Consider the following 27,967-nt stretch of genomic DNA (forward strand, 5'->3'; position numbering starts at 1 on the left):
GACATTATGTACGGTTACATTTTATACATTGTTTATTACGAAGTCTTTATTTTGCCACAATATTCTAAAGGCATACACGGTGATAACATTATAGTTATAAATTGAAGCTACCGAAACGTATAATTTTAATTCGATTTTCAAAATTACCACAGATACGTCAGAACGTCACATTCGACAGAGATCGATGGTCACGCACCGATAAAATCGATGACTAACGGAAAATTGAGCTCACCGAGCTACACAACTAAGACTACCATCGGAGATGACGAACGACCCGATGTAAGAAATCTAAAACGTGTTCACAAAATGTATGAAGGTCCTAATATCATAGAATCCAGAGGCATCGTCCATCCCGAAACTCGAGAAATACTAACAGTTGGCCAGGCGATAAGTATGAGGATATTAGACGTACGAACGGGAAGACTATTGTCTTCTCCTAACACGAAACAAACTATAAGCATCGAACAAGCAGCTAAAGAAGGTCTTATTGATCCGAAACTGGCTGCCAGATTAACCGGACCCTGCGGCATGACAGAAGATGGCAACGAAGTTACGTTGTTGGAAGCAATCCAACGAGAGCTCTATGATGCAGAACAAGGATTGACGGATCCTGCAGAAAAGAGAATTAAGGTGACTGTCGAAAGCGAAAAAGCAAGTCAAGGAATGAGTATATCGGACGCACTAAATCGTGGTCAAGTTGATTTACAAAGAGGTCTCTACAGGTTACCCAATGGAAGCTACATTTCTATCGCAGAAGCCTATCAACGGGGTTACCTTATATATAACGAGATTATTAAAATAAAATCGAGTGCTTTGTCTTTATCAGATGCGATTAGCCAAGAATTAGTAGATCAAAATGGTTGGATTTTGGATAGGAATTCGGGTGATAGATTTACTTTAGAAGTTGCAATTAAAAATGAATTAGTTAATCCAAATATAAGAGAGGTCGTAGATCCTAAAAATGACTCAAAAATAACGCTTGCTCAAGCGATAGAGAAGAATATTATAAATACTAAACATTCTAAATACGTACACAACGTGACAAAAGAAAAAATGTCTTATAAAGAAGCCGCCAATAAACGTTTAATTTGCAAACCAATGACATTAAAAGATATTTGTGATAATAATTTAATGACGAATGATGGTAAAATTTTGTCCCCAACTAATAGAACACCTTTAAATATTTTAGAAGCTATATCCGCGGGCGTACTCGATAGCGACAATATTAAATGTGTTACCGATACTACAACTGGCCAACTACTCACTTTGTCTGAGGCCCTAGGAGCTCGAATAATTCTCCATGATAATAAATTTCGTGATAATCTAACAGGTGAAATTTGCACTATTCCAGAAGCAGTAGATCGAGGTCTTATTACTTCCGTGTCACAAAGGTCCATTTTCGACATAGATGGGTTTAGGGATCCGAAAACTGGTGAATTTATTTCATTTAATTCAGCACTTAGTAAGGGTAATTTAAAATATGTTAACGGTGAAACTTTCTTAAAATCTGAAAGTGGTGATTTTGTGTTTTTAGAAGATTGTCCTAAAGTTTCAATAGTTCGTCCAGAAGTGTTGGAAATGTTTAATCGGAAAATTGGTGTTTTCGAAAACGGGAAAGAATTGTCGGTTCTTGACGCAGTATTTAAAAATGTTCTTGATCCAAAATCAGGATATCTTCTTGATTCTACTAGCAAAAAACCTATACCTTTTAATAAAGCCGTAGAAATTAATATGATTACTCCAGAAGGAGCTGCTTTGTTGAATTCCCTTTTAAATATTACATTAACTCTCCAAACAGTAACAAAAACAGTAAAAAGGTATGTGACTGTAACAAATACGTCGAATAGATCTGAAACAATTGTAACATTTGCTGAAGCAATACGACGCGGTCTTATAGATGAATCTACTCAAACCTTTACTGATCCAACAACTGGTACTGTGTTCCCTATCCAACAAGCTTTAGACGAAGGACTATTAGGTGTTGATCAAAATGATCCACATATCGCTCGACTTTCTGATCGCGTTACCAAGAATGAATTGATTCCTGGTCAAGTTGTAGAGTTAAAGATTACTAAAAAGTCTTTTATTAAAGACTTACCCCCTAGTCCAGAAAGCAAATTACACCAAGATAATAGGCCCGAGACTGTCAAAAGTCCTGATTACATAATTGACACTGCCCAAACTCGTGACGAAATAAGTCGTCGTATAAAAACTGTTACGTCAAAATCAAATGTTTCTGATCCATCAATAACATCTCTTACTATTAAGAAAAATACCATAGAACTTCCATTAGGTGGCTGGACTCTTCTGGAAGCTATTCAGCAAAACTTTTTCAATCCGGAAACGGGAATGTTTATTATTCATGGTACTGACAGAATATTAGACCTTAAAGAAGCTGTAATGCTTAACATCATTAACTCAGAATCTGCTTATGTAATAGATCCAAAGTCTAGGAAAGAATTACCTCTTCATAGGGCTTTAGAATATCACATCATAGATAGCACGGGTCATTATACAATTGGCAATCAAGTTTTGACAATGCAACAAGCAATTGAACAAAGATATATCGTCTGTGTTTCACTTACAAAAACAACATCAACCCAAAAAGTTATTACAGTTACTTCTATAGCAGGCATGCCTGATAAAATGGAAATATCCGAAGTGACTCGAGATTCACCTATATCTGATTATGACGAACAATGTATTTTAGAACCAGTACAAATTGCCCCTGGCGTAATTTATGACCCTGGTACAGCTTTAGTTATATCAACTACCACAGGAGTTTCGGAAAATATCATAGAAGCTGTAGATCGCGGGTTAGTACCTGTCAATAAAGTTCATGTAATAGATCCGAAAACTGATACTCAGATTACATTAAAACAGGCTATAGAAAAGGGAATAATAGACAAAAACTTAGGTGAATACAAAAACTCGTCAGGTCAAAGTATAAGTCTTGCAGATGCGACAAAGGTGGGTCTCATATCGGTAATAGGTTCACCTTTAGTCGCTGCATCTAAGATAATTCAAGTGGTTAAGAATACTATGGTAGTCGATCCGACCACAGGCGAAGAGCTGCCTATGGAAGTAGCTTATGAAAGAGGACTTGTTGATTCAGTTACATACAAAAATTATGAAGATTCTATTACAAGTAAGACACCAGAAATAGATGTTACTGAAGCAAAGGAAAAAGATTTAAATTCAGATGTAGTCTCGATTTTGAAATTAAAGTCAAAGATTTTAGATCCCTTTACCGGGGAAAAATTGACAATAGAAGAAGCTAACAAAAAGGGTCTTGTGGACCCTGCTACCTATAAAAAATATAAAGAATCATTGAGTGATTTCCCTGAGAATGAAGCTGGTTCCAGTAAAGCAAAATTGACACAAATACCAAGCAAACCTTTGTCGGTTGGAGCAGCTGTGTCAGAAGGGTTCATAACTGTTGAATCTATTCAAAATAGCCTTTCAGCCGATAACAGAAAAGTGGCCGATAAATTAACAAAAGAAAAGACTTTACGTAAATCTGATACAATTCAGTTAAGTAAAGAACAAGTTTTAGCTAAACCTTTATATAGAGTCGAAATAAAAGATCCTAAAACGTTTACACCGTCAATTGATAGAAAACCTGTTGTTTTACAAAAACTTCGAAAACACGTTGTTATGCCCAAGGAAGCAATTGAAATGGGTTTAATTGATAAAGATACTGCGCATATCTTAGATACAATAAAAACTTACAAAGACGACAAAGGAAATCATGTAACACTAGAAAAAGCTATTGAAATGGGTCTTATAGATGAGAATAAAGGTAATATTATAGATCCAGTACACGGAGATAAAATTTCAATAAAAGAAGCATTACATCGAGGTATATTAGATCCTGAGGGACAAAACGAAATATTACTACCGTTAGCCAGAAGTCTTGCGATTCCGGAAGTTCTCGAACAAGGCTTATTACACCCTACATCAGGAAAAATTATCCACCCTGAAACGGGAAGTCATTTGTCATTAAGAGAGGCAATTATTTGCGATATTGTCGATCCATTATCATCGGTTACTATTTCTCCAGGTAAAAATATACGTCTCTATGAAGCTATTGCCAAGAATATAATTGATAGTGAGAATAACATTGTTAGAACCTCAAACGGTTCATTTGATTTAATTACAGCAGTAAATGCTCAAATATTTCCCAATACCAAACTGAATTCAGCAATAGAAATTCCTCCTGCTGGAATGACACTACCTGTTGCAATAAAACAAAATATTGTCAATTCAAAGACAGGTGAAATAAAACATCCTCTCACAGGTAAAACTATTAATCTCAATCAGGCTATTGAAGAAAACATAATCATGAATATTCCTTATCCACAATCGACTGCTACGGTTTCTTTAGAAATGGCAATAAAAGATGGTATTATTGATTTAGAACATGGAGTTATCGTTGACCCAAAAACGAACGAAAAAATTTCAGTAGACAATGCGTTAGAGAAAGGCATAATTGCAGTAAAACTTAATAAAGACATTACTGAAACAGGAGGCATAGTAACGACTATTACTGAAACTTTCACCTCTCAACATACCGTTACAACTAAAATGGTAGAACTTTTAGCAGATTATGTTTTGATAAATGCTAATGAAGTACAAAATACAAAAACAGGAGAAATAGTTTCAATAGAAGAAGCTCGAAGAAAAGGTATTATCAGAGATGAACAAACGAGCAAAGAACTATTTATTACTAATGACACAAATATAAGTTTTGAAGATGCTTTGAATCTTGGTTATATAGATTTAAACAAAGGTACTTTTACAAATCCACAAACAGGACAAACTATTTCAATTGCTGAGGCTGTTAACACTGGCATACTAAATACAGAAACATCAGATGACCTAGCGACTGATAGTAAAGAAAAACAAAGCATGGAAATGCTTGACCTAAATGAAGCCTTTGAATTACTTTTTGATGATAAAACTCAAAAGTTCCGGGACCCAACATCACCAAATAAAGTAATTAGTTTTTCTGAAGCATTACAGAAAAATATAATTAACCCTGAATCAGTTATTTTTAATATTGAAGCTGGCCAAGCAACAACATTAGAGGAAGCTATAAATACAGGATTTTTAGATAAAACTACTGGAAAAGTTAGAGAACCGGAAACTGGGAACTCTGTTGATATTAAAAAAGCAGCTAAGATGGGTTTGATTGCAGTAGTTGCTGCACCAGTTTTAGCAGGAATGGCAGTAGTCGAAGGAGCTAAAATTTTGGGTAGCAAACTAACACAATCTAAAAATGAAGAAAAACGTACTACTACGATTGCACAAAATATTAAACCAGAAATAGAAATGGTCGTTTCACAGAAAAACAAAGTCCCACCTGTAGGACAAGAACAACCTACTAAAAATGATTCTAAAAGTAATAAATATCGTCAACCCGATAATTTATCAAATCTTACTGAAAGTTGTATAAGAGCAAATGAAGGTACACCTTCATTAACTAAAGAAGAAAATAAAAAAATGCATGATATTAAGAACGCCACTGTAATCAAATCAGTTATATCTAATGACAAAAAAGAAGAAGTTGAAATGGAAAAGGAATCTAACAATGATCAATATATGTCAGAATCAGTATCAAAAGTTTCAGAGTCACAAAAACAACAAGCAATTGATGAACTTACTAAGCATAAGAACGATAATCAAAAAGAACCCTGTGATGAAAAGACTTCGAAGCAAAAAATGGACACAGGATTACTACCTGATAAAAATAATATAAAAAATCAAATACAACTCGTTAACTCCGAAGAAATGCCTGATGAAAGAAAAGATCCAAAGGATATTAAACCTAGTATCGTAAGTCAATCGAAATATGAAATTATTCAAGAAAAACCTACAATTCAGGAATTTAAACAAGTTACACCAGATGGCAAAGAAGTAACTACTGTTGTCAAGACCACTATTTCAAAAACTGATCCTACTAAATATATAAGTGAACATCATGATACTACTATAACAACAGCCTCACAAATAACAACAATTGAAGTAACTCAAAATGCATCTTCATCTTTTACTGTTGTTGAACAATATGGAAGTGAACCTTTGGAACAAACACTACAAACTAAAACTATCGAACATCTTGATGAAATTGACAAAACCGTTAAAAATATTGATAACTTATTACCGGTAAAAACTAACGAACAAGTAGATAAACCTATCGATATTAAAAAACATAGTGATGAAAATATTATTGAAGAAAACGTAATATCAACGATTAAAGGCAAAATTCAATCTGACAAATCACCTGAGGGTATGGATTCTGTTATTCACATTCCAAAGGAAAATAAAAATGACTTTTCAATCAGTAATTTGGAGTGTGATGATGTAGTAACAGCTCTTAATGCAGGAACGATTAGCTCCGAATCAATAGTCATTACAGACCCTATATCGAGACAGAAAATTTCATTGAAGGAAGCGTTAAACAGAGGGATTGTCAATGAAAATACGAATGAAATATTAACCGATGGCGGAAAAAAAATGAGCATTGCTGATGCCGCCAAAATTGGATTAATAGCAATTGTAGGAGCACCTATTTTGGCAGCATCAAAAGTTGTGGAACTAGTAAAAGACAGCGTTATTTCGGATTCTAATGCAGATGATAAACCGACACCGACACCTACAGATTTTCAGCAAGATTCCAAATGCGATAAAGAATTAAAGGCTCAAGATATAAAAACTCATGAAACGCCATCCAAAGCAGGCACAAAAGATTCCCATTTAACTCTTACTAGTACAGAGGATATTAAAATTTTAGAAGCAGTTAAAAATGATGATAAGAAAATTCTGAACGAACTTTCTTCTCTCGATTCGAATCTTACTAAAAAATCTGTAGTTGATGATGGAAAAGCTATGTCAGCGTCATTAATAGATGCTGAAAAGCAGCCTTTAAGAAGTATTGACGAAATTACTGAACAAAATGTGACAAAAGTAAAATCAGAACCACTGAAATTAATATGTGAAAATATAACTTTGATAGACGCAATCGTTCAAGGTAAAATTGAACCAAAGGTCTGTAGAATAATTATTAATGGGGTAGAATCGCCACTAACCGTACAGGATTCGTTAGAACAAGAGCAAATAAGTAGATTTGTTCCTGTAGATGTAGTGTCTAAAAATTGTATAATCGTTAAAGAGCATAAACCTAAATATTCATTATCAATTTCACAAAAACTTACACCTGAGGAACTTTCGGAAATGGGTGTTTATGATATAGAAAAACAAATATTCTTAAATCCAAAAACCGGTACTAAAATTTCGTTCGAAGAACTCGTTTACGGACTTCACGTTTTTGATCCAACAACAATTTTAGTTAAAGATTTAAATAGCAAATCCGATGATTATATTTCGTTTGATGAAGCTATTTCACGGCCTATTATTGATAAGACAAGTGGTCATATGGTTAACCCTAAAACAGGTAAGCGCGTATCCTTCTTAGAGTGTGTTCAAATAGGTTGGATTGTAGAAACGCCAGAGGATGTTTCCATCCCAGCACAAGTAACCGTTGAATCCGCTTTTGAACAAGGTTTATACGATCCAAAAACGGGAGAAATTCAAGACATCAATACAGGAGAACTAGTACCTATTGGTGATGCAGTTCAAAAAGGCCTTATTGATCAAGAATCTTTGCTTATTAGAGCCCCCCAATCTAACGAAGTTCTTACATTGTCAGACGCTATTGAACGAGGTATTGTAGAAATAAATGGCGGAATAATAACTATAATTGAAACCCAGGAAATAATTGAAATATCTGTAGCCATTCAACGCGGTCTAATAACGATTGCTCGAAGAGCAATATCAATCGAAGCAGTAATTCATGAAAATATGTACGAACCAAATACTGGTAAAATAATTGATAAAGTAACTGATCAGTTATTAGGGATCGACGAAGCAGTAGAAAGAAATATCGTCCATCCCACTATTTCTGAAATTAAAGACACGGTTTTAGAAAAATATGTGCCATTGTCTGAAGCTCTTGATACAAAACTAATTAATCCTGAAACAGGCAAAATAAAAGATAAAAAGACTGGAAAATACATTCCATTAGACGATGCATTAAAGAAGGGCCTAATTGCCACTAAAGCGGTTACGTTTTCTTTACTCGATGTAATTGAATTAGGTTATTACTCACCTGATACTTGTAAAATTTTAAATCCAAGAACTGGTGAAACAGTTACTCTGCGAAAAGCTATACAAGACGAACTCATTGATCCCTCAAACATTAAAATTAAAGACGATAGGCTAGAAGCAGTCGTTACCTTTGAACAAGCTGTTAAAACAGATTTGTTAGACTTAGATCGAGGAATTATAACATCACCTCAATATAATCTTAAAGACGCATGCGAAAAAGGTTATATAATTAGCGACAAAAAACCATGGTCATTACAGGAAGGCTTAGTTCAAGGTTTTTACGACCCTGAAACTGGCTTGTTAACTATTAATAACGTTACCATGACCTTAGAAGAAGCAATAAAAATTGGCAATATCAATCCAGAAGCCTTAACAGTTCGAAATTCAGTTTCTGGAGAAATTATTTCTCTTGCAGACGCAATTAAAGCAGGAATTATTGATTCAAAGGAAGGCAAAGTAACCGATCCTATTCAAGGTGATAAAATTTCTCTCACTGATGCATCTGAACGTGGATTAATAGTTCCAGCTAAACGAAAGCTTAGCTTACCAGAAGCTGTATTCAAAGGTTTCTACGATCCTAAAACCGGTAAATTCTCAAACCCACAAAATAAAGACAAAATGCCAACGGACAGAGCAATTAGAAAACGTATGTTAGATCCGCAATCAACTCTAGTGCATGTAGGTGGTAAAGTTATTCCATTTGAATTTGCAGTAGATAAAGGCATAGTTGACGGTAGAACTGGTACAATTTTGGTAGGAGCAGAAAGAGTAGACTTTCGCGAAGCTTTTGAAAGGGGTATTTTAGTTGAAGTTCGAAAACCACTATCATTAATGGAGGCTATCGAAAAAGGTGTTTACAACGAAATTACGGGTCTCTTTATGGATCCTCAAAGCGGGAAAAAATATACACTAGCGGAAGCTATTAAAAAGCATTTAATTGATCCACACTCCGTGCATATTCAAGACAATAGGCTTGGTAAATGGGATAAAATTACATTACCAGAATCAATTGAGACGGGTGTAATCGATGATAAATCGAGTAAAATAAAAAATATTAACAATGACAATGAAGAAATTAGTCTAATGAAAGCTTTCGAAATAGGGTTACTCGTTGATAGCAAAGCACCTATAAGCTTACAAAGAGCACTTCATCAAGGACTCTATGATGATTCCACCGGTAAAATTATTGATCCAGTAAGTACACGAAAAATAACTTTGCATGAAGCAATCAGAAGATCTATAATAAGTCCAAAATATCTCTGCTATTTTGATAAAAAATCAGAAAAACCCTTAACGTTATCGGAATGCTGTCGTAGTGATATTGTTGATAAAAGAAATGGTAAATTTAATGAACCAGGGTCTGATGTTCCAATAACACTTTCCGAGGCCATGAACTTGGGTCTCATAGTCGATATTGAAAGTGCCGGTTTCTCTTTATACGAAATCTTAGCGATGAATATGTATGATATTACTGAGCTTATGTTTATTCATCCCGTAACAGAACGAAAAATTTCTCTTAAAACTGCTATTTCTGAAGAACTAGTAAATCCTGAAAATTCACTTATTAAACATATTCCTTCTAGTAAATATATCAATTTAACCGAAGCTATCAAAGTCGGCGTTATAGATGAAGATAATAGTATTTACATTCTTCCTAATGGAAATCAAATTAATTTATTAGATGCAAAGCATCGCGGTCTCATTGTAACATCAAAGAAAAATCTTAGTCTCGAAGAAATCATAAAGAATGGTCTCTTTAGAGCAGACAATGGTAAAATTGTTGACCCTAATACTAATGAATTTATAGATATTAATAAAGCTATCGAAATTAATCTCATTAATCCAGATCTCACAGTCGTTAAAGACAGTTCCACGAATAAGTTCAAACCACTTCTCAATGCGATTCATGAAGGTGACGTCGATGTTACAAAAGGTAGGGTTTTAGATACTAAAGCAAAGAAAACATACAGCTTAGATATTGCATTCGATAAAGGTTTACTTGTTACCGTCATCCAACCTATAACTTCACAAAAGGTTTCTAGGCGATACATTTCTGACACTTCTACATCTAAAGAAGCAGTGCTGCGAGAGTTCACCTTAGATGAAGCAATCAAATATGAATTTATAAATCCTGAGACGGCTTTAATAAAGGATCCACATAAAAATAAGTATATTCCCTTGAAAGCTGCTATCAGTAAAGGTATTATTGACAATAACGCTAAGGGATTGTTTGATTCTCAAAATAGGTCGCGTACACTATGTTTTGTTTTTGAAAACGGCTTAATAGTTTATGTTAGAGAACCTTTAACGTTTGAGCAAGCAATAGAAGAAGGTCATCTTAATATAAACACTGCACGCTTTACCGATCCTCAATCCAATGATGTACTCACTATTAAAGATGCAGCCATATTGGGCTATATTGATCCGGACACGGCGCTCATTAAAGATAATCTTAAAAAAAGGCTAGTCAAGCTTCCGGAAGCTTTCCGTAAAGGGCTAATGGACGCTGAAAAGGGTAACATATTAGATACTGAGACCTCTAAGCTCAATACATTAGGCGTTGCCATTGAAAACGGACTTCTGATGACACCAAAAAAGAGTTTTACTCTAATAGAAACTTTAAATTTCGGTATTTATAATCCAACAACCGGTGCACTAAACGATCCTTTCATTACAACAAGTGTGATGGATAGGAAACGATTAACATTAGGCGAAGCAATTCATCAAGGTATCGTTGATCCGTCGAGTACCGTTGTAAAAGAACCAGAAACGGGAAAGATATGGCCATTAGTTCAAGCGATAGAACAACAGCTTGTGAACCCAGTGGAAGGGAGACTGGTTATCGACCCCAAGAAAGGAATCAGTCTCGATTTAGTCAAAGCTTTGAAAAAGGGATATTTGCTGCCAGCAGAAACGAGGGTAAGTTAATTTCGTTTTAATTTTGTGCTTCGATCAAGCAAAGGTTTTGCTTTACAACTTCCTATGTTTCCACTCTTAGATGGTGATCTTTTTTATCTAAGCGTTTGGCTTGATACATTAGCATGGCACGACACCCACATGACTTACGTCCATGACTGGCTTATAGGCGTAAAGTAATTTATAATGTAATTCAATATTATCTTAATTAATATTCAAAATATATTAAAATTTTACCTATAACTAAAGTCACATATTCATCGATATTATTTGTCATCGTTTTCTATGTAGTTTCAGCACATAGAGCATATAGACGGTCGAAATTACATTTATGCTATATCACAGGATTAACATGATGTTAAACTAGCTTAATTATCGTGATTCCGACCTAAGTTTGTAGTATCATTAGGAAAAATAAAACAATACGCTTCCTAGCTCTCTATTGACGTAGTGAATTTTCTTTGATCTGTTATGTGTCTTGTGTTATAGATGCTTAAGTTTAGGTGAATTCGCTCTGTAATTGACAGTTCTCTTTGTATTCGTCTGTTAAAAGTTATGATATATTATTAATATCATATGAAATTGAATTACATTACTTATTCTAGACATAAAATATCATGACAATAAAAGTTAATCTAAAAAACCTTATTAGAACAGAAAACTGTCAAAATCAGTGAATCGAGTGAAAATGTGCTTATCCACTTTGTAATAAGGCTCGATGTATGTTGTTTTTTATTTCCAGCCGTTGCCTGCGATGCTAAAGAGCCCTTTTGAGCTAAATCGTGAATGCTTGCCTTTGAGGGATCATATTAACGACGATTTTAAGAACCATCACCGTATCGCCAATTACCTAACCCCCATATTCACTTGTGCTAAGAATTCAAAAGGAGAGGTCGAAATGGACTTACGTCCTGACCTGTGTCATCGACCTCTCGCTTACGTATGTTTGCTTCCTCATTTGAAAATCAGCTAATTATGACTGCTGGTTTAATAAAATCCTTGGATATCAAAATTCACTTAGCATTATCTCTTACATCCAAAGTTTGTGTTCCGATATACTCATTCCTTGGAAACGTGCTCACAAAATTTCGGAATGCATGATTGACGCTAGTTATTGTGATAATGCGGCGGTTTTCGCGATGCAAACATTCACAATATCACATGGTAAAACATTTTCGTCAAACACATAAACCAAAGGTAGTATTGATAATTCATTATGGTCTTTCTTTAAACTCTGCGACTTCGTGGGAACTTATTTCATTTTCTCTCAACGATATTGTTAACGTATTTGATATATAAAAAAATAACTAAATAATGAAGTAAGATCTCATTGTTAACTTGAAAATGTAAATTCGTCTAAATTTATTTTCGCCTATACGTGTACATTCTTACTTTTATTCCTAAAGTTCTCAGTTATTTTACGAAAAGACGTTTGTTTTAAAGTTTCAGATTTCCCAAAAAGGTACTTTTGTCTTTTTTTACTTTTTTTAACAATTTACTTATACATAAAACTTAACTTATGGATAATAACTTTAGTGAATATTTTGGTACAATGTATCAAGATTATAATCATCATGCAAACGTCAAATACCTTATGTTCCATCGTCTTTGGCGGTTGCAGTTGTTTCACCGCTTGCATGTAACGCTTTTTGCACCTAGTATTCGTGTGTTACACAACGATCAGACTGGTTGTGTCTTGTCATATTCACGCTCTTTGTAAATTGGCCTCTTTCGTGTCACCTGTCTCAACGTTTTTCTGGGTATTGTCTTTGCTTTTATGCATAGTCTAGTACTGTAAGCTTACTTTTCAGGTCGTTAACTGCTCGGCTCCCTAGTTGAGTTTTATATTCTTCATTTTTTTTAGTTTTGTAAATATTCGAATGTCTAAAATTGATGTGAGGAGCGTTTGATGCTTGTTTTTGTTTACTTCACTATTTGTAATTTAATGTCACCTGTATATTTCATCAGTAGACATAGTATATGTACAGTGATTGACAGCACTGTAGATAGTTGCATTGAAAAATCATGTAGTAGTCATAGATACTATGCACAGTCACAGCTCCGAAAGTGGGCATGTATATTTTGCATTAATCAAACTCCAATAGAATATAAACTTACAAAAGTTTTTTACGTCTTTAGCAAGCAGTAGAAGAGAAGTACAGGCTTTGCGATGAGACTCTATCAAAATTATTGGAATGGATAGGGATCGTTGAAGAACGACTGGCCAATCAGGAAGCCGTTAAAGAAGATGTAGATGAACTTCGCAATCAGATCAACTTACTTAAGGTAACTGATATAAAATATTAAAAGATCTAAATAATCAATAAAATAATTGGATGTCAAATAATATAATAATTTAATGATTCGTAAATAATATTCTCATATATTAATTCTACGTTTTATTTTATTCCAGCTCATCAAGGATGATCTTGAAAGTCACCAACGACAAGTTTCCGCTTGCGCAGATCAAGCGAAGCAACTATTAGTTTCGGGTGGAGATGTACTAGCACCTCATGAGGTAAAAATATACACAAATAAAACTGATCAAATAATTTTTAAAACGTCAAATGATTATTTCATTTTATATTTTTAATGTTGAATATATAATATACACGTTTTTTCCAGGTCGCTGCCCTCGAACGTGGAGTTAGATCTCTCAAACAACGCTGTGATAAATGCACAGAGAAATGCGACAAAATGCTTCGACGTCTTGTTGCAGCCAGAGATGAACTTGGCAAATTTACGTAAGCAAAAATATACTTTTAAAATAAGATATTTAGCGATAGATACACGAGTCAAATCGGTTCACTCTTAATTATTTTTTAACATAATAACTTTGTTTGTAGTAACGAATTGAACACGTTTAACTCATGGATGGAAAGTGCATATCGCACGCTCGAAGACAAGGAAGTAGCATTGTCTAAAGTGGAGAATTTGAATGGCCAGAGTGACGATGTACGCGATTTCGTATCAGATGTCATCGCGCATCAAGCTGATCTTAGATTCATCACGATGGCCGCACAAAAGTTTATGGATGAGAGCAAGGTAAGAAAGCATAAATTGAATCCCAGAAGCTTCGACTTTCATTTAAGTAATTTCCCAGTAAAATTTTAATAAAAAAAAGACATTAATATAATATATTCCAAAATAAACAATGATTATATTTTATCCAGGAATTCCTATCAATCCTGAACGAGTATCGCACAACGCTTCCCGCTCGCCTCTCCCACGTGGCGGCACCAGTTGACAGCATTGTCCGGGAACACGCCGCCCTGGCCAGAAGACGACATACCGATTTGGCGAACAGAGCACAAAGACTCTTGGATAGACTACGGACGGCCACCGATGGGTCCGCGAGATACAGAGAGGCGCTGCAGAGAGCACAGAGATGGTTGCAAACGGTACAATTTCTACCACACTCAATCGTTTAAAAAAAATAGGTTTTAACGCGCCAACTGGCGATTAGTTGTAACGACGTAAGATAACCGACGATCGTTCCCAGACGGAGCCGCAGGTGCGCGCGGCGGTGTCGGAGGCGGTGGGCGGCGAGCCGCGCGCGGTGGAGGCGCAGCTGGTGCGCGCGCGCGCGCTGCACTCCGACGCGCTGGCGCAGGCGCGCCTCGTGGGCGCCGCGCGGGATGTGAGCCAAATCCTATCTCTGAATACTTTCAATCCAGATTATGGGCTTCTTCGCCATTCTAGGAATATTTTTACTGATTTAACTTTATTTGACACACTTTAAATATTCTTAATTTGTATCAAAGAAATTAAATTTTTGATATGGTAGGGCGTAAAAAAAATGCGCCCTTATGTTAACGTAAAACGAAAATGATATCTAAGGTATATTTTATTACCAGGCTTGCGATCAACTAGTCAAATCCCTGGAAGGCAACCTGACTCCATCGGAGATAAGACAACTCGAGGTGCCAGTGATAGAATTGACGGATCGCTACAACGAGCTGACCGATGCGGTCGGTTCGAGATGCGCGGAACTGGAGGCCGCCCTGCTGCAGTGTCAGGGACTGCAGGATGCGGCCGAGACGCAAGCGCAGTGGCTCTCCACTGTCGAAAACAATTTCAAGTAAGTTACATTTCGTTGCGAGGTGTTAAAACCTTGGGCTAGTCATTCAAGCCAAAAAAATAAACATTATATAATGTATTGTAAACTAATTAATTGACAATGCATTTTATAGCTTTTGTATACAGTTAAAAGTATAAAAAATCTAATACGTTTTTAAACTCTTATAATAAAACAAATCTTAAATCTTTATAACACATCGACCAATGAATAACAATCTAGCAAGTGACTGCACCTACTAAGTAATGAATTGTTTCAGGGGTCAAAGTAAGGGGGCCTCACTAATCCGCGAGCGCCTGGACGAGCAAGTCCGTGAGCAGCGCCTGTGCCTGTCGGAGCTGGAGGCGCGCCGGCCCACGCTGCACAAGCTGTTGGCCTCCGCGAGGGACGCCGCACTCACGCCCTCCAACGCTAGGATCGCCAAGAAGCTGGAGCAACGTGCCGAAGACATCTATGCCAGGTGAGCTCTTTTAGAATAACCCAACAATATAGGACCGATTCAGCCAAAATTATGTGAGAAACGCTTACTACTACTTTTTCTAAATACAAATTTATGAATCCATGTTCCATTTTTCCAGATACGAGAAAATAGTCGATCGTTCAATCAAACGCAGCCAGTACCTCGAGGAGGTTTCGACCGAGCTGCAGCAGTTCTCGCAGCAGGCGGCGGCGCTGGAGACCGCGCACGCGCAGCTGGCGGAGCTGGCCGAGCTGGCCGACGCGCGCGACGAGCGCACCAGCCTCGCAGACCTCGCACACGCCAGGTAGACTCGCTGTTATTTTATCGTCTCTGAAATTTAACATTCGAAACAAAATTCATTTTTCATATAATGTGCTACTGAAAAAAATATATAATTCTATTAAAACTTCTCTACAGAGACAAACAAATGCCAATGCTAGAAGACTGCCTTCGGAATGGCAAGCAACTCATCGCCAAGAAAGATGTCACCGACACGCACGTAGTACGTGACAGGATGAAGGTGCGAACATTCTCAGTACTTCAACCCGTCAAATGTTTTAAATTGGTTAAATATTTTATTTATACACATAATTTTGCTATATGAAAATATTTTATACATTTTATAGGCTTTGGAAAACCAATGGCGCGACTTCAACGTGTCTCTAGAAGAGAAACAAAAGTTATCTAAGCAAAAAGCTGATCATCTCAATCAATATGAATCACTGAAGATGCAGGTATGTTAAAATATAAATAATAATAAAAAATAAATAATAATGTCCAATTAATTATATATGTTTTTACTTTTTTAATGTGTTTATAAATAAATAGATAATAACGCCACACTGTTTTAACCCAGGTATTAGAATGGCTGCAGAGCACGGAGAATCGCGTCGCACACCTGCGACCTGTTGCCGTAGACCTGGACGTACTCAAACAGCAGCAAGACGAACTTCGTCCAATCGCAAAGGAGTACAGAGACTTCTCTGTCAACATCGATAAGGTAAACTAACTTGCTTTATATTCGATTTTTTTTTAAATTGTCAAAAAAAATATTATTACATGTGATTGATTTTTTTTGTAGTTCTCTAGTATATGAATAGGAGATAGCATTGAACACTAAAAAGCAATGTGTAGCGTGTGTCGTATGCCATGTCGTGTTGTCTTTGTTTAATGCGGTCTGTAAGAGCGAGTCACAACGAGTGCTATGTCGCCAGCTGAACGAGGCCGGCGCCGTGTACGAGGCGCTGACGCGCGGGGAGCGCGCCGACAGCCCGCGCCGCCGGCAGATCTACAGCCCCGCCAGGAGGCAGACGCCCAGTTAGTACTGTTTATTTGTGTGGTTAAACGTTTCAAGGCCACCCGATTTGAAAAATATGATTAAATCATAATATAAATATAATTAAAACATATAAACTTTTTATTTTTATGGTGTTTAAATTGGTTCATTTATATATTTAAGCTTGAGATTTTTAATTTTTTGTTCTGATAAATTTTCCTATCTGTACACTTCCAATCGGTTGCATTTTGAATATAACTGTACACGTGTGCTCGCTCGTGCAGGTCGCTCGGAGGGGCGCTCGCCGTCGCCGGGCGCGCGGCGCCGCAGTCAGGACGCCTTCCACCTCGACGGTGAGTCAATGTTCTAATGTTTACGGTAACAGCCTGTCAATGTTCCACTGCTGGGCTAAGGTCACTCTCCCTTTTTGAGGAGAAGGTTTGGAGTTATGTTTGTAAACACGATATTACGTCAATGGCGATTTAATCGCGCCCAATTTCTATATCGAACACTAAAATATATCCTTATAGTGAGTTTCTAGCCGTAGAATCCACATTCCGAGCTTATTAGCTTTATTTTTTATTAAAATGGCGTTGTAAAAGTGATCGAATACTCGAATAAAGTATAATTGGATTAGAAAGATCTAATTAAATTACCGTCATGCTATCCCTTTGCAGAGTTATCGCCGGTCCAACAGCAGATATCAGAAATTAACAACAGATACGAGCTCCTCGGAACGAAATTATCGGACAGGCAAACGGATCTTGATTCCACTAGAGAGGAAGTCAGAAAACACCTTGACAGCATCAAAGCTCTCAACACTTTCCTCGACAAGGTATATATTTAGATATATATTATAATATTATGAATCCTTTATCGAAACAAACCCTATATATGAATTTAGTTATATAAGATATGGTAAAAACATGTTCATAATTTTTTTTTTTAAATACTTTGTTTAATAAACTTTTAATTAGATTAAAAGAAATTCGTGAGGTGCTCATTGATTTAATGTTTACCTCATTCTACGAGTTTTTCTTACTGTGATTTTTGGAGAACGAATATTATTAATTTTTAATTACACATCTTGTAAGGATTATGTCCTAACTTTATGTACCTATTCTAAATATATATATACCTTTGTTATTATAATATAAACCATTGTTATTAATAACCAGGTTCAGAGACAATTGCCGCGGGAATCGGTTCCCAACACCAAGGAGGAAGCTGACAAGATCATGAAACAAGCGCGAGCCGTGCTCGAAGAGATGTATGAGAAGCAGAGCATTCTAGACTCTACCAAGACACAGGTGACATATTTTTCTAATTATAAATTTTTGAATTTAGGACATCGTATCACGCTTTGTTGGTTATATTTTAAGAATAAAATACGTAGCAAAAAATATTTTTAATAAAGTTTATTATTAAATTCAATATCAATTGAATTTGTTTAATATTAATAATATGTACTCTTGAGTAGTTAAATATTTTTAGTTTTATTTTAAATTGCACTTTTAAAATGTATTTCCATTCATATTTATAGGAGAAAAGTTCAGCGTAGCTCAATTCTAGTTTTTTGTCGTAAATCCCTGTTTATATTAAATAGCGATAATGGTCTTCTTTCTAATTATAGGTGCGTGAACTCCTCCGTCGCAAACAGGCCGTCGAAGGTGCGGATCGTTTACACGACGAGGCCGAAGAGGTGGCCGCCAGGTGGAAAGCGCTTCATGACGCGTTTAAAGACAAGTGAGTAGAAAAAATACTTTGATTTTGTTAAATAAATAATGACATTAATCATTAACGCATTGTAACGCTGTGGTGATAACCATCAGTTCTCATATACAGTTCATCGAAAACAAAATTTAATATATATAACTAACTACGTGATATTTCGTACGTTTGAAATTCTATGTATGTACCCAAATAAAATTAAAATTAAAAAAAATATTCGCGTTTCTCTCGCGATATAATGATGGTTGTGTCACTGAGCGAGCGTTGCCTCAGGATCCGCGCGATGGAGGAGACGAAGGACTTCCTGGACACGCACGGCAGCCTGAGCCAGTGGCTGGGCGCCAAGGAGCGCATGATGGCGGCGCTCGGGCCCATCTCGTCCGACTCGCGCATCGTGCACACGCAGGTGCAGCAGGTGAGGCCGACGCACTATTTACTTCGTCACATTAGTGTTTGCCTGCAGTTTGGTAGATCAGAACATTTCTCAATAAATAGACTATCTATAACTTGAAATAAATTTATCTAATTGACGTTTCTGTTTTCATATATTTCTTATTTATATTTTAAAATAGTTTTACTGCAGGTACAAAATAGAGATGAGTCAAATTGTATTGTAATAATTAGAAAATCTATGTACATATGATAAAACATATTTTAAGTAGAATCAGAGCCGTTTCATTTTTTAATTAACATACAAAGATTAAATAACATGACATTTGTCTCAACAAAAATCGGTCAGTCGTATGTTTTTATATATATTCAAATTTAGGTACAAGTCCTTCGAGAAGAGTTCCGTAGTCAGCAACCTCAACTGACTCACTTGGAGGAAGTGGCACACACAGTGCTTCAACGCCTGCCAGAAAATGATCCAGACGCAAACAAGCTGAGCCAGAAACTAGAGAGCTTGCAGGATAGATGGAACGACTTGCTCAACAAGTTAGTAAGATTTAGTGGCCCAAACGTTCTATTTCATTCGAAGAAGCTTCTATATACATTACAAACAGTTCCTGACTGATATATACATTTATAAAACATATTTTAAGTAGAATTAGAGCCGTATATATACATATATAATACATATATATAATTTCTATTTTTTTTTACTTTTCAAACTTAACTGAATTTCTTTTTTTTTCGTTGCGAGTGTGCAATAAAGTTTAATAATTAATTTTTAATTTCGAAGGTCCGATAACAGCTTTAATCTGTATATTTAAGATGTATAGATATGATGTAGAATAGAAATGAGAGTGGCTAATCGCGTCGGCAGGCTGGAGCAGCGCGCGGAGAGCCTGGGCGCGGCGGCGGACACGTCGCGCGAGCTGGACGCGGGGCTGGCGCGGCTGCGCGGCGCGCTGCACGCCATCGCCGACCGCCTGGACGACGTGCCGCCCGCGCGCGAGCCCGCCGACCAGCTGCGCGACGTCGAGGTGCGTGTGCACATGTGGCCCCTCACGATGTTCGCCTTCCATCGATTTCTTCTTCGTCGTGACACTCGTCGGAGCGGTCGTGGTCGCCGTGAAGTATTATGAATTATTCGGCGCAGATGTTATTCGCCTCACGAGCCTTCGCCGTATGTCCCTGTTAGCGGTGAGCCTGGTGCATTCGTGCAAAGGACCAGTTGTTTTTATTTGGTCGGTCCATCGCATGGGCGTCCTTCCACGTGGTCTGATGCCATCCACCTTGCCTTGAATAACGAGGCGCTCAATGGAGTCATTTCCTTGCCGGGAGACGACTCCCGGTCCATCAATTAAACCTTCCGAAATGTGTAATTTAGTATCGACGATCTTAATATTGATAATTAATATTGTAATTTATTAATTAGTCTAGAGGTAAATTCATTATGTTACGACTTATTAAAAATTGAGTTTTTAATTAAGTTAACTACTTACATTATAGCGTCAGTGTCGTTTATGGACGACAATTAATTTTTTTAATGTTATATAACCATACTTTCCTTCTCTAGAACCTAGAACGTCAACTGGAAGGACAACGCCCCCTGCTCGCAGACCTCGAAGCAGCTGGGGCAGCACTTGCAGACGTACTCGCCGATCCAGGCGCAAGACAAGACATACAGGGCAAACTTGCAGCTGTAGCCAGACAATACGATGCCTTGCAGAGGAAGTTAGATCACAGGAAAGCGGAAATCGAAGCTGCTCTCAAGTAAGAAATTAACATAATACTAAAATTACTATTTAAGTTTAATGCAATTTCTATTGTTCACTAATATTATAATTATGTTCTTTAAATTTAAAATGATTACAAGGAATTTTTGTTAATATTGCGTACGAAATTGAGGCGCTAATTTGTAACGCCATTAGCTTATCACTATTTGGTTCCTGCTTTGTTCAACATCAGTGAAGCTGAGCAGATCGTTAGTTGTATTATGAATACATTTTATTAACACATTTTTATTTCTCGGTTCGCATTGAATCAAGTGTAAAATATAATTTGTTTTCATAATTAAAAAGTAACAAGCTATGTACAAAATTGTACGTCGATCATTGAAAATATTCTCTTGGAAAAAGTACGGTGAACTTACGTCTCTGTAGGTAATCAGTGCAGCAAAATATACTTATATTCATAACTATGTTCTCGTCCCCAGGGATGGACGTAACCTCGAGGAGAGCGTGTCCCGCACACTGGGCTGGCTGCAGGCGGAGCTGTCAGCGCTGCCGGGCCGGCTGCAGGTGTCCGCAGACAAGAACAAGCTGCAGCAGCAGCTGGCCAAGCACGAGCCGCTCTACCGCGACCTCACTCAAAGGGAGCACGAGATCATCATGCTGCTAGATAAGGGTAAGTTCACATTGACTTGTCAACATTTTAAAAATACTAAAAAGTCAAAATATAGTTAGTGTGTTTTACTATAAATATAAGTACGTAGATTTATTAATTTAGCAACGGCTTAGATAGTTAGTTTCTATTTAGTTTAATTCAAAGAAATATCGTTGTAAATATGTTTTTTTTTTTAAATTTAATTTTGTCTTCTTCGATGTCAGGACGTGAAATGGAGAAAAAGCCTGCGTTCCAAGGCTTACGCAAGGACCTCGACAGGATACAGACACAGTGGGACAAACTAAAGCGAGAGGCTGTCGACAGATACAACAGATTGCAGACCGCTACGGTTAGAATATATAAATATTACTTTAGTGCTTAAGGGGCACATAATAGTATGTGGTCACTTATTGACGTAGACACTGGCGTCTGACACTAAAGAAAAATAAATCACTGTTTACATTATCAATGTTCTTATGTCAAGCCGAGAAGGCCCAATGGTAAGAACGCGTGAATCTTGCTTGCGTGCTTAACGGTGAAGGAAAACATCTTTATGTAACCTGCATGTGTATAAATTCACTGAAATTCTGCCACATGTGTATTTCACCAACCCGCACTAGAGCAGCGTGGTGAAATAAGCCAAACTTCTTCTCCAAACCTTTTTCTCAAAAAAGTAATGTAACGTAACTGTTACGAGTATGTCAACCATGAGATCTGATCTCGTATGGGTGCAGGATAACTGAGGAACCTAAACATATTCTATCTTACATAAGACTATTGCTATCACACGCCAATTTGACTATATTTTATTAAAAAAAATATTTTTTCGCACAGGAACATTGTCGCAAATACAACAAAGCGCAGGAGTCATTCCTACCTTGGCTCTCCGACGCTGAAGACCGATTGGCCAAACTACCGCCGCTCGCGTTCACTAAGAAGGACGTCGAGAAACAGCTGCGCGAGTTGCAGCAGATTAGAAACGATGTTTGGAAGAGGTCAGTGACATTTTATATGCTCCTTACAACAAGTTTGTGCTTTTTACCTATTGAAAGAAAAAAACTTATGAAAAGCGAAGACTTAGTTTAAATTTTATATTGATATTTCCCGTCGATTGTGCTTCGACAATTTAAAACATTGTTGGATTTCTACTTTTATAATATCACGTCAATATTATAAGGTTCGTCGATTTGCTAATAAATATAAATCTGTTCAGATCCGGTGAATACGAGAACAATAAAACACTCGGTGAGACTTTCATATCGGCCTGCGACGTCGACCAGGAGATTGTCAGGAAACAGCTGGACGTGATGAAGGAGAGATGGGACAGGATTAACAACGGTTTGTTTGGTTATTTTACTTATACAAGAAAAAAATCGTAAAAATGTATGTGCAAAACCAAATTTAATACAATTTATTTCTTAACCTTAAAGGTTTTAACTCATAATCAGTTTGCGGTACTATTTTTTTAAATAAACTCTTCACGCCATTTTAAGCCGGAGAGAACTTATATAATTTTTTCGTCGTAAATCGATTTGAAACGAACTTGTCCCTGCGTACACATTTGTAAGCGAGGAGCGGTCGGTCCACAGAGGTGCTGCAGCAGGCGGAGTACCTGGAGAGCACGGCGCGGCGGCTGGGCGAGTGGGCGGAGCGCGTGCGCGCGGTGGAGGCGCCGCTGGCGCGCTGCGAGGAGCGCCTGCGCGCCGCGCTCGCCGCGCCGCCCGCCGCCGCGCGCGACGCCGTGGCGCGCCTCGCCGAGCACGTGCACGCGCTGCGGGCGCCGCTGCAGGTGGGGCGCTGTTACGTATATACTCTGGAGATATTCAATTAATACTATTAGTCTAAAATAATTTTATAAAATCAATTGAAGTGACCAGTTCGAATGAGAATTTAATATCATATTTGGAAACATATTTAACTTTTGATTTTTATTGTATTTTAATAAGTAACTTTGCAAAGGACCTCTTAATTCGCTATAATTGTAAATCATTTGTGCGTGCGCAGAGCGTGCAGCTGGCGGCGGACGACATCGTGTCGCTGTCGGAGGAGCTGCGCGGCGCGGAGGCGGGCGCCAGCGCGCGCGCGGCGCTGCACGCCACGGCGCAGGCGCTGGCCGAGCGCCTGCGCGAGCTGGAGCAGCGCACGGACGACGCGCGCGACCGCCTGGCCGGCGCCGCCGCCGCCTACGCGCACTTCCAGGTCCGTCGCGTTACGTCTGCTCGCCCCGGCTACGTCTCCTATATACTTTACATATTACTCATAAATCGTAATGTCCCTTTTAGGAGAAAGCGAAAGCCGTGTCGCACGACGTGTCCGACTTGGAGAAGGAGCTGGAGGGCATGAAGCCACCCGGTAGAGACATCAAAACGGTCAAAGCTCAGCTGGATGACCTCGGTCGCTTCTACAAGAAGCTGGAGCGACTGGATGACCTCGTGATAGACTCTGAGAGGGCAGCCGAGTCGTTGGCGGATAGTGGCCACGGGGACTCCGATAAAGCCAGAAATCAGGTTCGCATCAATTTTATTTGATAAATAGTCTAACAGAGATTTTCATATTGAGTGGTCAAGAAGGTTTATAAACAAAATATTTTTCAGGTGGAGAGTATCCGTAAACAACTCGCGAAGTTAGACGAACGTGCGCGTTCTAAGGAGCAAGATCTGGACGATACTTTGAGTAAGCTGGAAGCGTTCTACAAAGCATACGACTCTGTAATGGATGACGTAGATGAGGTATGAATGTTGTACACATTAAATCTAAAATATTCTACATTTCGTTACTATTAAAATTAAAAAAAAAACTTTTTTAATATTACAAAATTTTCTATAATAAAGAAACTAATACACGCATTCTTTATACAGGCCTCAGAACAAATTCGTAGCCTCAAACCAGTTTCGTCAGAAGTAGAACATATCCGCTCTCAGCAGAAAGACTTTGCGGACCTTAAACAAAGTACCCTCGAGCCCTTGGGTCAGAACGTGTCCCATTGCAACAAGATAGGGCAGGGTCTCGTGAGGTCAGCCTTGCAGGGTGTATCTACGCAACAGCTAGAGAAAGATCTAGAAAAGATGAATGATAGGTGGAACGCTTTGAAGGATAAGGTGAGCAAAGGATTCCAATATAGATCATAGACTTATAAATATTTAATTTAATTTTTATTTAAATACATAGAAAAAAATTTATCTCATATATTACGAAAATTATCTACCAGTTAGCAAACCCTATCAAATATATCACAGCTTTCAAAATAAACCCAACAGTATATGCCCATAGTATGGCTGTGAATACAAGTGAATAAATTTGCAGATGAACGAACGCGAACGTCGCCTGGACGTGGGGCTGCTGCAGTCCGGCAAGTTCGCGGAGGCGCTCGCTGGCCTCGAGAAGTGGCTCGCAGACACCGAGGACATGGTGAACAATCAGAAACCACCCTCTGCGGACTACAAGGTTGTCAAGGCGCAACTGCAGGAGCAGAAGGTAGGTTATTTATTACAAAACAGATGAAATAATATAAGATTTAAATCAAACGACACCTTAGAGTTAATCGACTAGAAATGGTAACCATTGTTTTTGTCTACGTTGTGTATCATTTATGAGATATATATACTTACGATGTATCCGTTTTCAAATGCCTGTAGTCAATTTTATAGTAATAATAAATAAGTATTAGTAAAAATTTAAATTACCGCAGCATTTCTAAACATTTGACATAATTCAATTTTCCACAGTTCCTCAAGAAGATGCTAATGGATCGTCAGAACTCCATGTCGTCTCTGTTTGCGATGGGCAATGAAGTGGCTGCAGGATGCGACTCCGCGGAGAGGAAGGCCATAGAAAAGCAACTCAAAGGCCTCATGCTGCGCTTCGACAACCTGACAGGCAGCGCGCAGCAAAGGATGTTAGACCTGGAACAAGCTATGATGGTGCGAATTCTTACATAATATTTATTCTTCTTTTCAGTACTAAAATCGTATTTATAAATTTATTTCCAGATATCTCATAATTATAAAAAAATTTAATTATTGACTCTGTACGAAAAATATTAGGCAAACAATAACCGTCGTAATGATTGTTTAGAATTATAAAAACAATGTAACAATGATTATGTAGGTGGCGAAACAATTCCAAGAGCAACTACAGCCGCTTGTAGAGTGGTTGGGAACAACGGAACGTAAAGTGAAGGCCTTGGAGCTTGTGCCCACTGATGAGGAGAAAATACAGCAGAAGATTAGGGAACACAAGGTACGATATACATTGTTATTATGTTCCTTTACTTATAATATTCCATAAATAGTGTATTTTTATTATCGTTCGTTTCGTTTCATTTGAATTAAAGTAAGGTATTATTATTGAGATGACATTAATTATAAGTAATACATAAATACAGTCATCGATATGCTTCGAATTTTTTGTATTTCTTAATTAAAATTGACAAATCTGATAATTAACTTCAGTAAAAATATTGGTGTCGTACTATAGTTTTGTAGGAAGTAGGATCAAGGAATTTCTTTGGATCGTTTATCAAACATGTTTCTAAAACATCATTTCAATTACAGCTTCTGCACGATGACATCATCACCAAGCAGCCTCCGTTCAAGCAGCTGACCGAGACCGCTTCACAGCTGATGGGTTTGGTGGGAGACGACGAAGCTACCGTCCTCGCTGACAGACTGCAAGCTGCTACTGATAGGTACGCTTAGTGTGCTATATACTGTGAAATAATTTTCTTATTATTTCTTCTTTATATTTCGCAAATTACATCTTAAATCTTCTGGATTGTTATCGTATATAACAATATTTTAGAACAATATCTTAAATTTGGCACATTGTTCTTATACCATTTTCCTATTCTCCAGGTACCAAGCCCTTGTCGACCACAGTCTCAACATCGGCGAACTATTGGATAACTCCCGCAAGGGACTCAGGCACTTGGTACTAACATACCAAGACTTATCCGCCTGGATGGACGGCATGGAGCAATACCTGGCGAAGAGAAAGATTCTGCCAGTGCATATGGAGAAGTTGCTGAGACAGATGGATGAACTGGCTGTAAGTGTTTCAGTATTTTTTTTAAAAAAGACCTTGTTCTGTTTCAACAAATTTACTTTTTATGAATATTTGAAATAATGCTATATAAGTAAATGGAATTGTATATTATAAACCACTTTCTACAGGAAAAAACCGAAGAGATCGCGTCCAAGCAGGAGGCTGTGGACAGCACGGTGGAGTCGGGACTAGAGCTGATGAAGCACATCTCCGGCGATGAAGCGCTGCAGCTGAAGGACAAGCTGGACGCGCTGCAGCGGCGATACAACGAGCTCACCTCACGAGGTGCTGACTTGTTGCGGGTAGCCTCAGAGACCCTGCCGCTGGTGCAGCAGCTCTACAACAGCCATGCCAAGTGAGTTCTCGTAGCTTTTCTTAGCTAAAATTTTTATTAGGGGTTTGTGCAAACAGGAGAAGAGTATAAATATATCGCTTTATAACCGAACTACCTTCTGATTTCTTTGATTATCTGAACAGGTTAACTGATTGGATGTCAAGTGCGGAGACGTGCTTACAATCGGTGGAACCTCGAGAAGAGGACATACTAAGGTTGGAGGCCGAGCTACAAGAATTTAGACCAGTCCTGGATAATATCAACCTTGTAGGACCACAGCTTTGTCAGGTAATGTTTCACCATAAATAAACGATGATATGACCTTGTCTTCGACGAGTTAATTACTTTTGGAACTTTGTTTACAAATATAAATATTTTAGGTGTAGCTTTAAAATCAAGGTCTCATGTAGGAATTAAAAATTTACTTTTTTGGTTTAATGAATGATACTTTCTACTTGGCTCACAAGTCTTAACAACTCCCTCCCCAGATCTCCCCCGGTGAGGGTGCGACACACGTGGAGGGCGTCGTGACGCGCGACAACCGGCGCTTCGACGCCATCGCGGAGCAGGTGCAGCGCAAGGCCGAGCGCCTGCTACTCAACAAGAAGGTAAGTCGAGAATTTACTCACTCCACGTTTTAATTTCTACCAACCCGCATTGGAGCAGCGTGGTGGAATAAGCTCCAAACCTTCTCCTCAAAAAGAGGAGAGGAGGCCTTTAGCCCAGCAGTGGGACATTCACAGTTACGGTACGGTTACGTTTTAATGACTTCTGTGTTTTTGGTGCAGCAAATAATCGAACTTCTTTCTTGTCGTTTTCAGTTTTACTGTGTTAGACTTCTTTAGTATATTGTAAATCCACCTTCGAGTAAATTTAATATGACACGCTTAGATCGTAACGCTTATGCTCCCCGTGCCCGCAGCGCTCGCTGGAGGTGGTGGGCGACATGGAGGAGCTGGTGGAGTGGCTGCGCGCCACGGACGCGCGCCTGCGCGCCGCCGCCCCGCCCGCCGCCGACGCGGCCGCGCTGCGCGCGCAGCTCGCCGACCTGCGCCCGCTCGCCGACGACGTGGCGGCGCAGCGCGTGCGCGCGCGCGACCTGCTCAGCCAGGCCAAGAAGGTGCGTCGACCTTTCATAGGCCATTTTACCAACTGTACAGAAACCCACACATCCAAAGATATAAATAA

At 38.2% G+C, this 27,967-nt stretch overlaps 1 protein-coding gene across 23 annotated transcripts in view; it reads left to right on the plus strand.

Annotated features, from left to right (window-relative positions):
* The window catches only part of LOC126777145 (microtubule-actin cross-linking factor 1), a 266,118-nt gene that overhangs the window by 209,523 nt on the left and 28,628 nt on the right, over window positions 1–27,967 (plus strand). For 19 of the 23 annotated variants that reach the window (XM_050500046.1, XM_050500057.1, XM_050500043.1 and 16 more), the window contains 40 exons: window positions 153–11,088; window positions 13,225–13,371; window positions 13,499–13,603; window positions 13,711–13,829; window positions 13,932–14,130; window positions 14,259–14,486; window positions 14,588–14,725; window positions 14,943–15,166; window positions 15,423–15,623; window positions 15,742–15,927; window positions 16,041–16,143; window positions 16,250–16,357; window positions 16,480–16,623; window positions 16,838–16,940; window positions 17,184–17,252; window positions 17,577–17,734; window positions 18,078–18,209; window positions 18,533–18,645; window positions 18,904–19,045; window positions 19,400–19,566; window positions 19,898–20,057; window positions 20,594–20,790; window positions 21,233–21,423; window positions 21,627–21,751; window positions 22,237–22,397; window positions 22,616–22,740; window positions 22,992–23,191; window positions 23,407–23,601; window positions 23,685–23,909; window positions 23,997–24,131; window positions 24,261–24,500; window positions 24,706–24,876; window positions 25,128–25,322; window positions 25,510–25,641; window positions 25,956–26,089; window positions 26,256–26,448; window positions 26,574–26,800; window positions 26,923–27,067; window positions 27,268–27,387; window positions 27,702–27,899. In XM_050500046.1, the coding sequence (XP_050356003.1) occupies window positions 153–11,088; window positions 13,225–13,371; window positions 13,499–13,603; window positions 13,711–13,829; window positions 13,932–14,130; window positions 14,259–14,486; window positions 14,588–14,725; window positions 14,943–15,166; window positions 15,423–15,623; window positions 15,742–15,927; window positions 16,041–16,143; window positions 16,250–16,357; window positions 16,480–16,623; window positions 16,838–16,940; window positions 17,184–17,252; window positions 17,577–17,734; window positions 18,078–18,209; window positions 18,533–18,645; window positions 18,904–19,045; window positions 19,400–19,566; window positions 19,898–20,057; window positions 20,594–20,790; window positions 21,233–21,423; window positions 21,627–21,751; window positions 22,237–22,397; window positions 22,616–22,740; window positions 22,992–23,191; window positions 23,407–23,601; window positions 23,685–23,909; window positions 23,997–24,131; window positions 24,261–24,500; window positions 24,706–24,876; window positions 25,128–25,322; window positions 25,510–25,641; window positions 25,956–26,089; window positions 26,256–26,448; window positions 26,574–26,800; window positions 26,923–27,067; window positions 27,268–27,387; window positions 27,702–27,899 (17,191 nt within the window). The remainder of the gene's footprint in view (window positions 1–152; window positions 11,089–13,224; window positions 13,372–13,498; window positions 13,604–13,710; window positions 13,830–13,931; window positions 14,131–14,258; window positions 14,487–14,587; window positions 14,726–14,942; window positions 15,167–15,422; window positions 15,624–15,741; window positions 15,928–16,040; window positions 16,144–16,249; window positions 16,358–16,479; window positions 16,624–16,837; window positions 16,941–17,183; window positions 17,253–17,576; window positions 17,735–18,077; window positions 18,210–18,532; window positions 18,646–18,903; window positions 19,046–19,399; window positions 19,567–19,897; window positions 20,058–20,593; window positions 20,791–21,232; window positions 21,424–21,626; window positions 21,752–22,236; window positions 22,398–22,615; window positions 22,741–22,991; window positions 23,192–23,406; window positions 23,602–23,684; window positions 23,910–23,996; window positions 24,132–24,260; window positions 24,501–24,705; window positions 24,877–25,127; window positions 25,323–25,509; window positions 25,642–25,955; window positions 26,090–26,255; window positions 26,449–26,573; window positions 26,801–26,922; window positions 27,068–27,267; window positions 27,388–27,701; window positions 27,900–27,967) is intronic. The other 4 variants (XM_050500055.1, XM_050500056.1, XM_050500058.1 and 1 more) reach the window with 1 other exon arrangement.

This window comes from Nymphalis io, chromosome 22 (assembly GCF_905147045.1).
Source record: "Nymphalis io chromosome 22, ilAglIoxx1.1, whole genome shotgun sequence".
Lineage (NCBI taxonomy): Eukaryota > Metazoa > Arthropoda > Insecta > Lepidoptera > Nymphalidae > Nymphalis > Nymphalis io.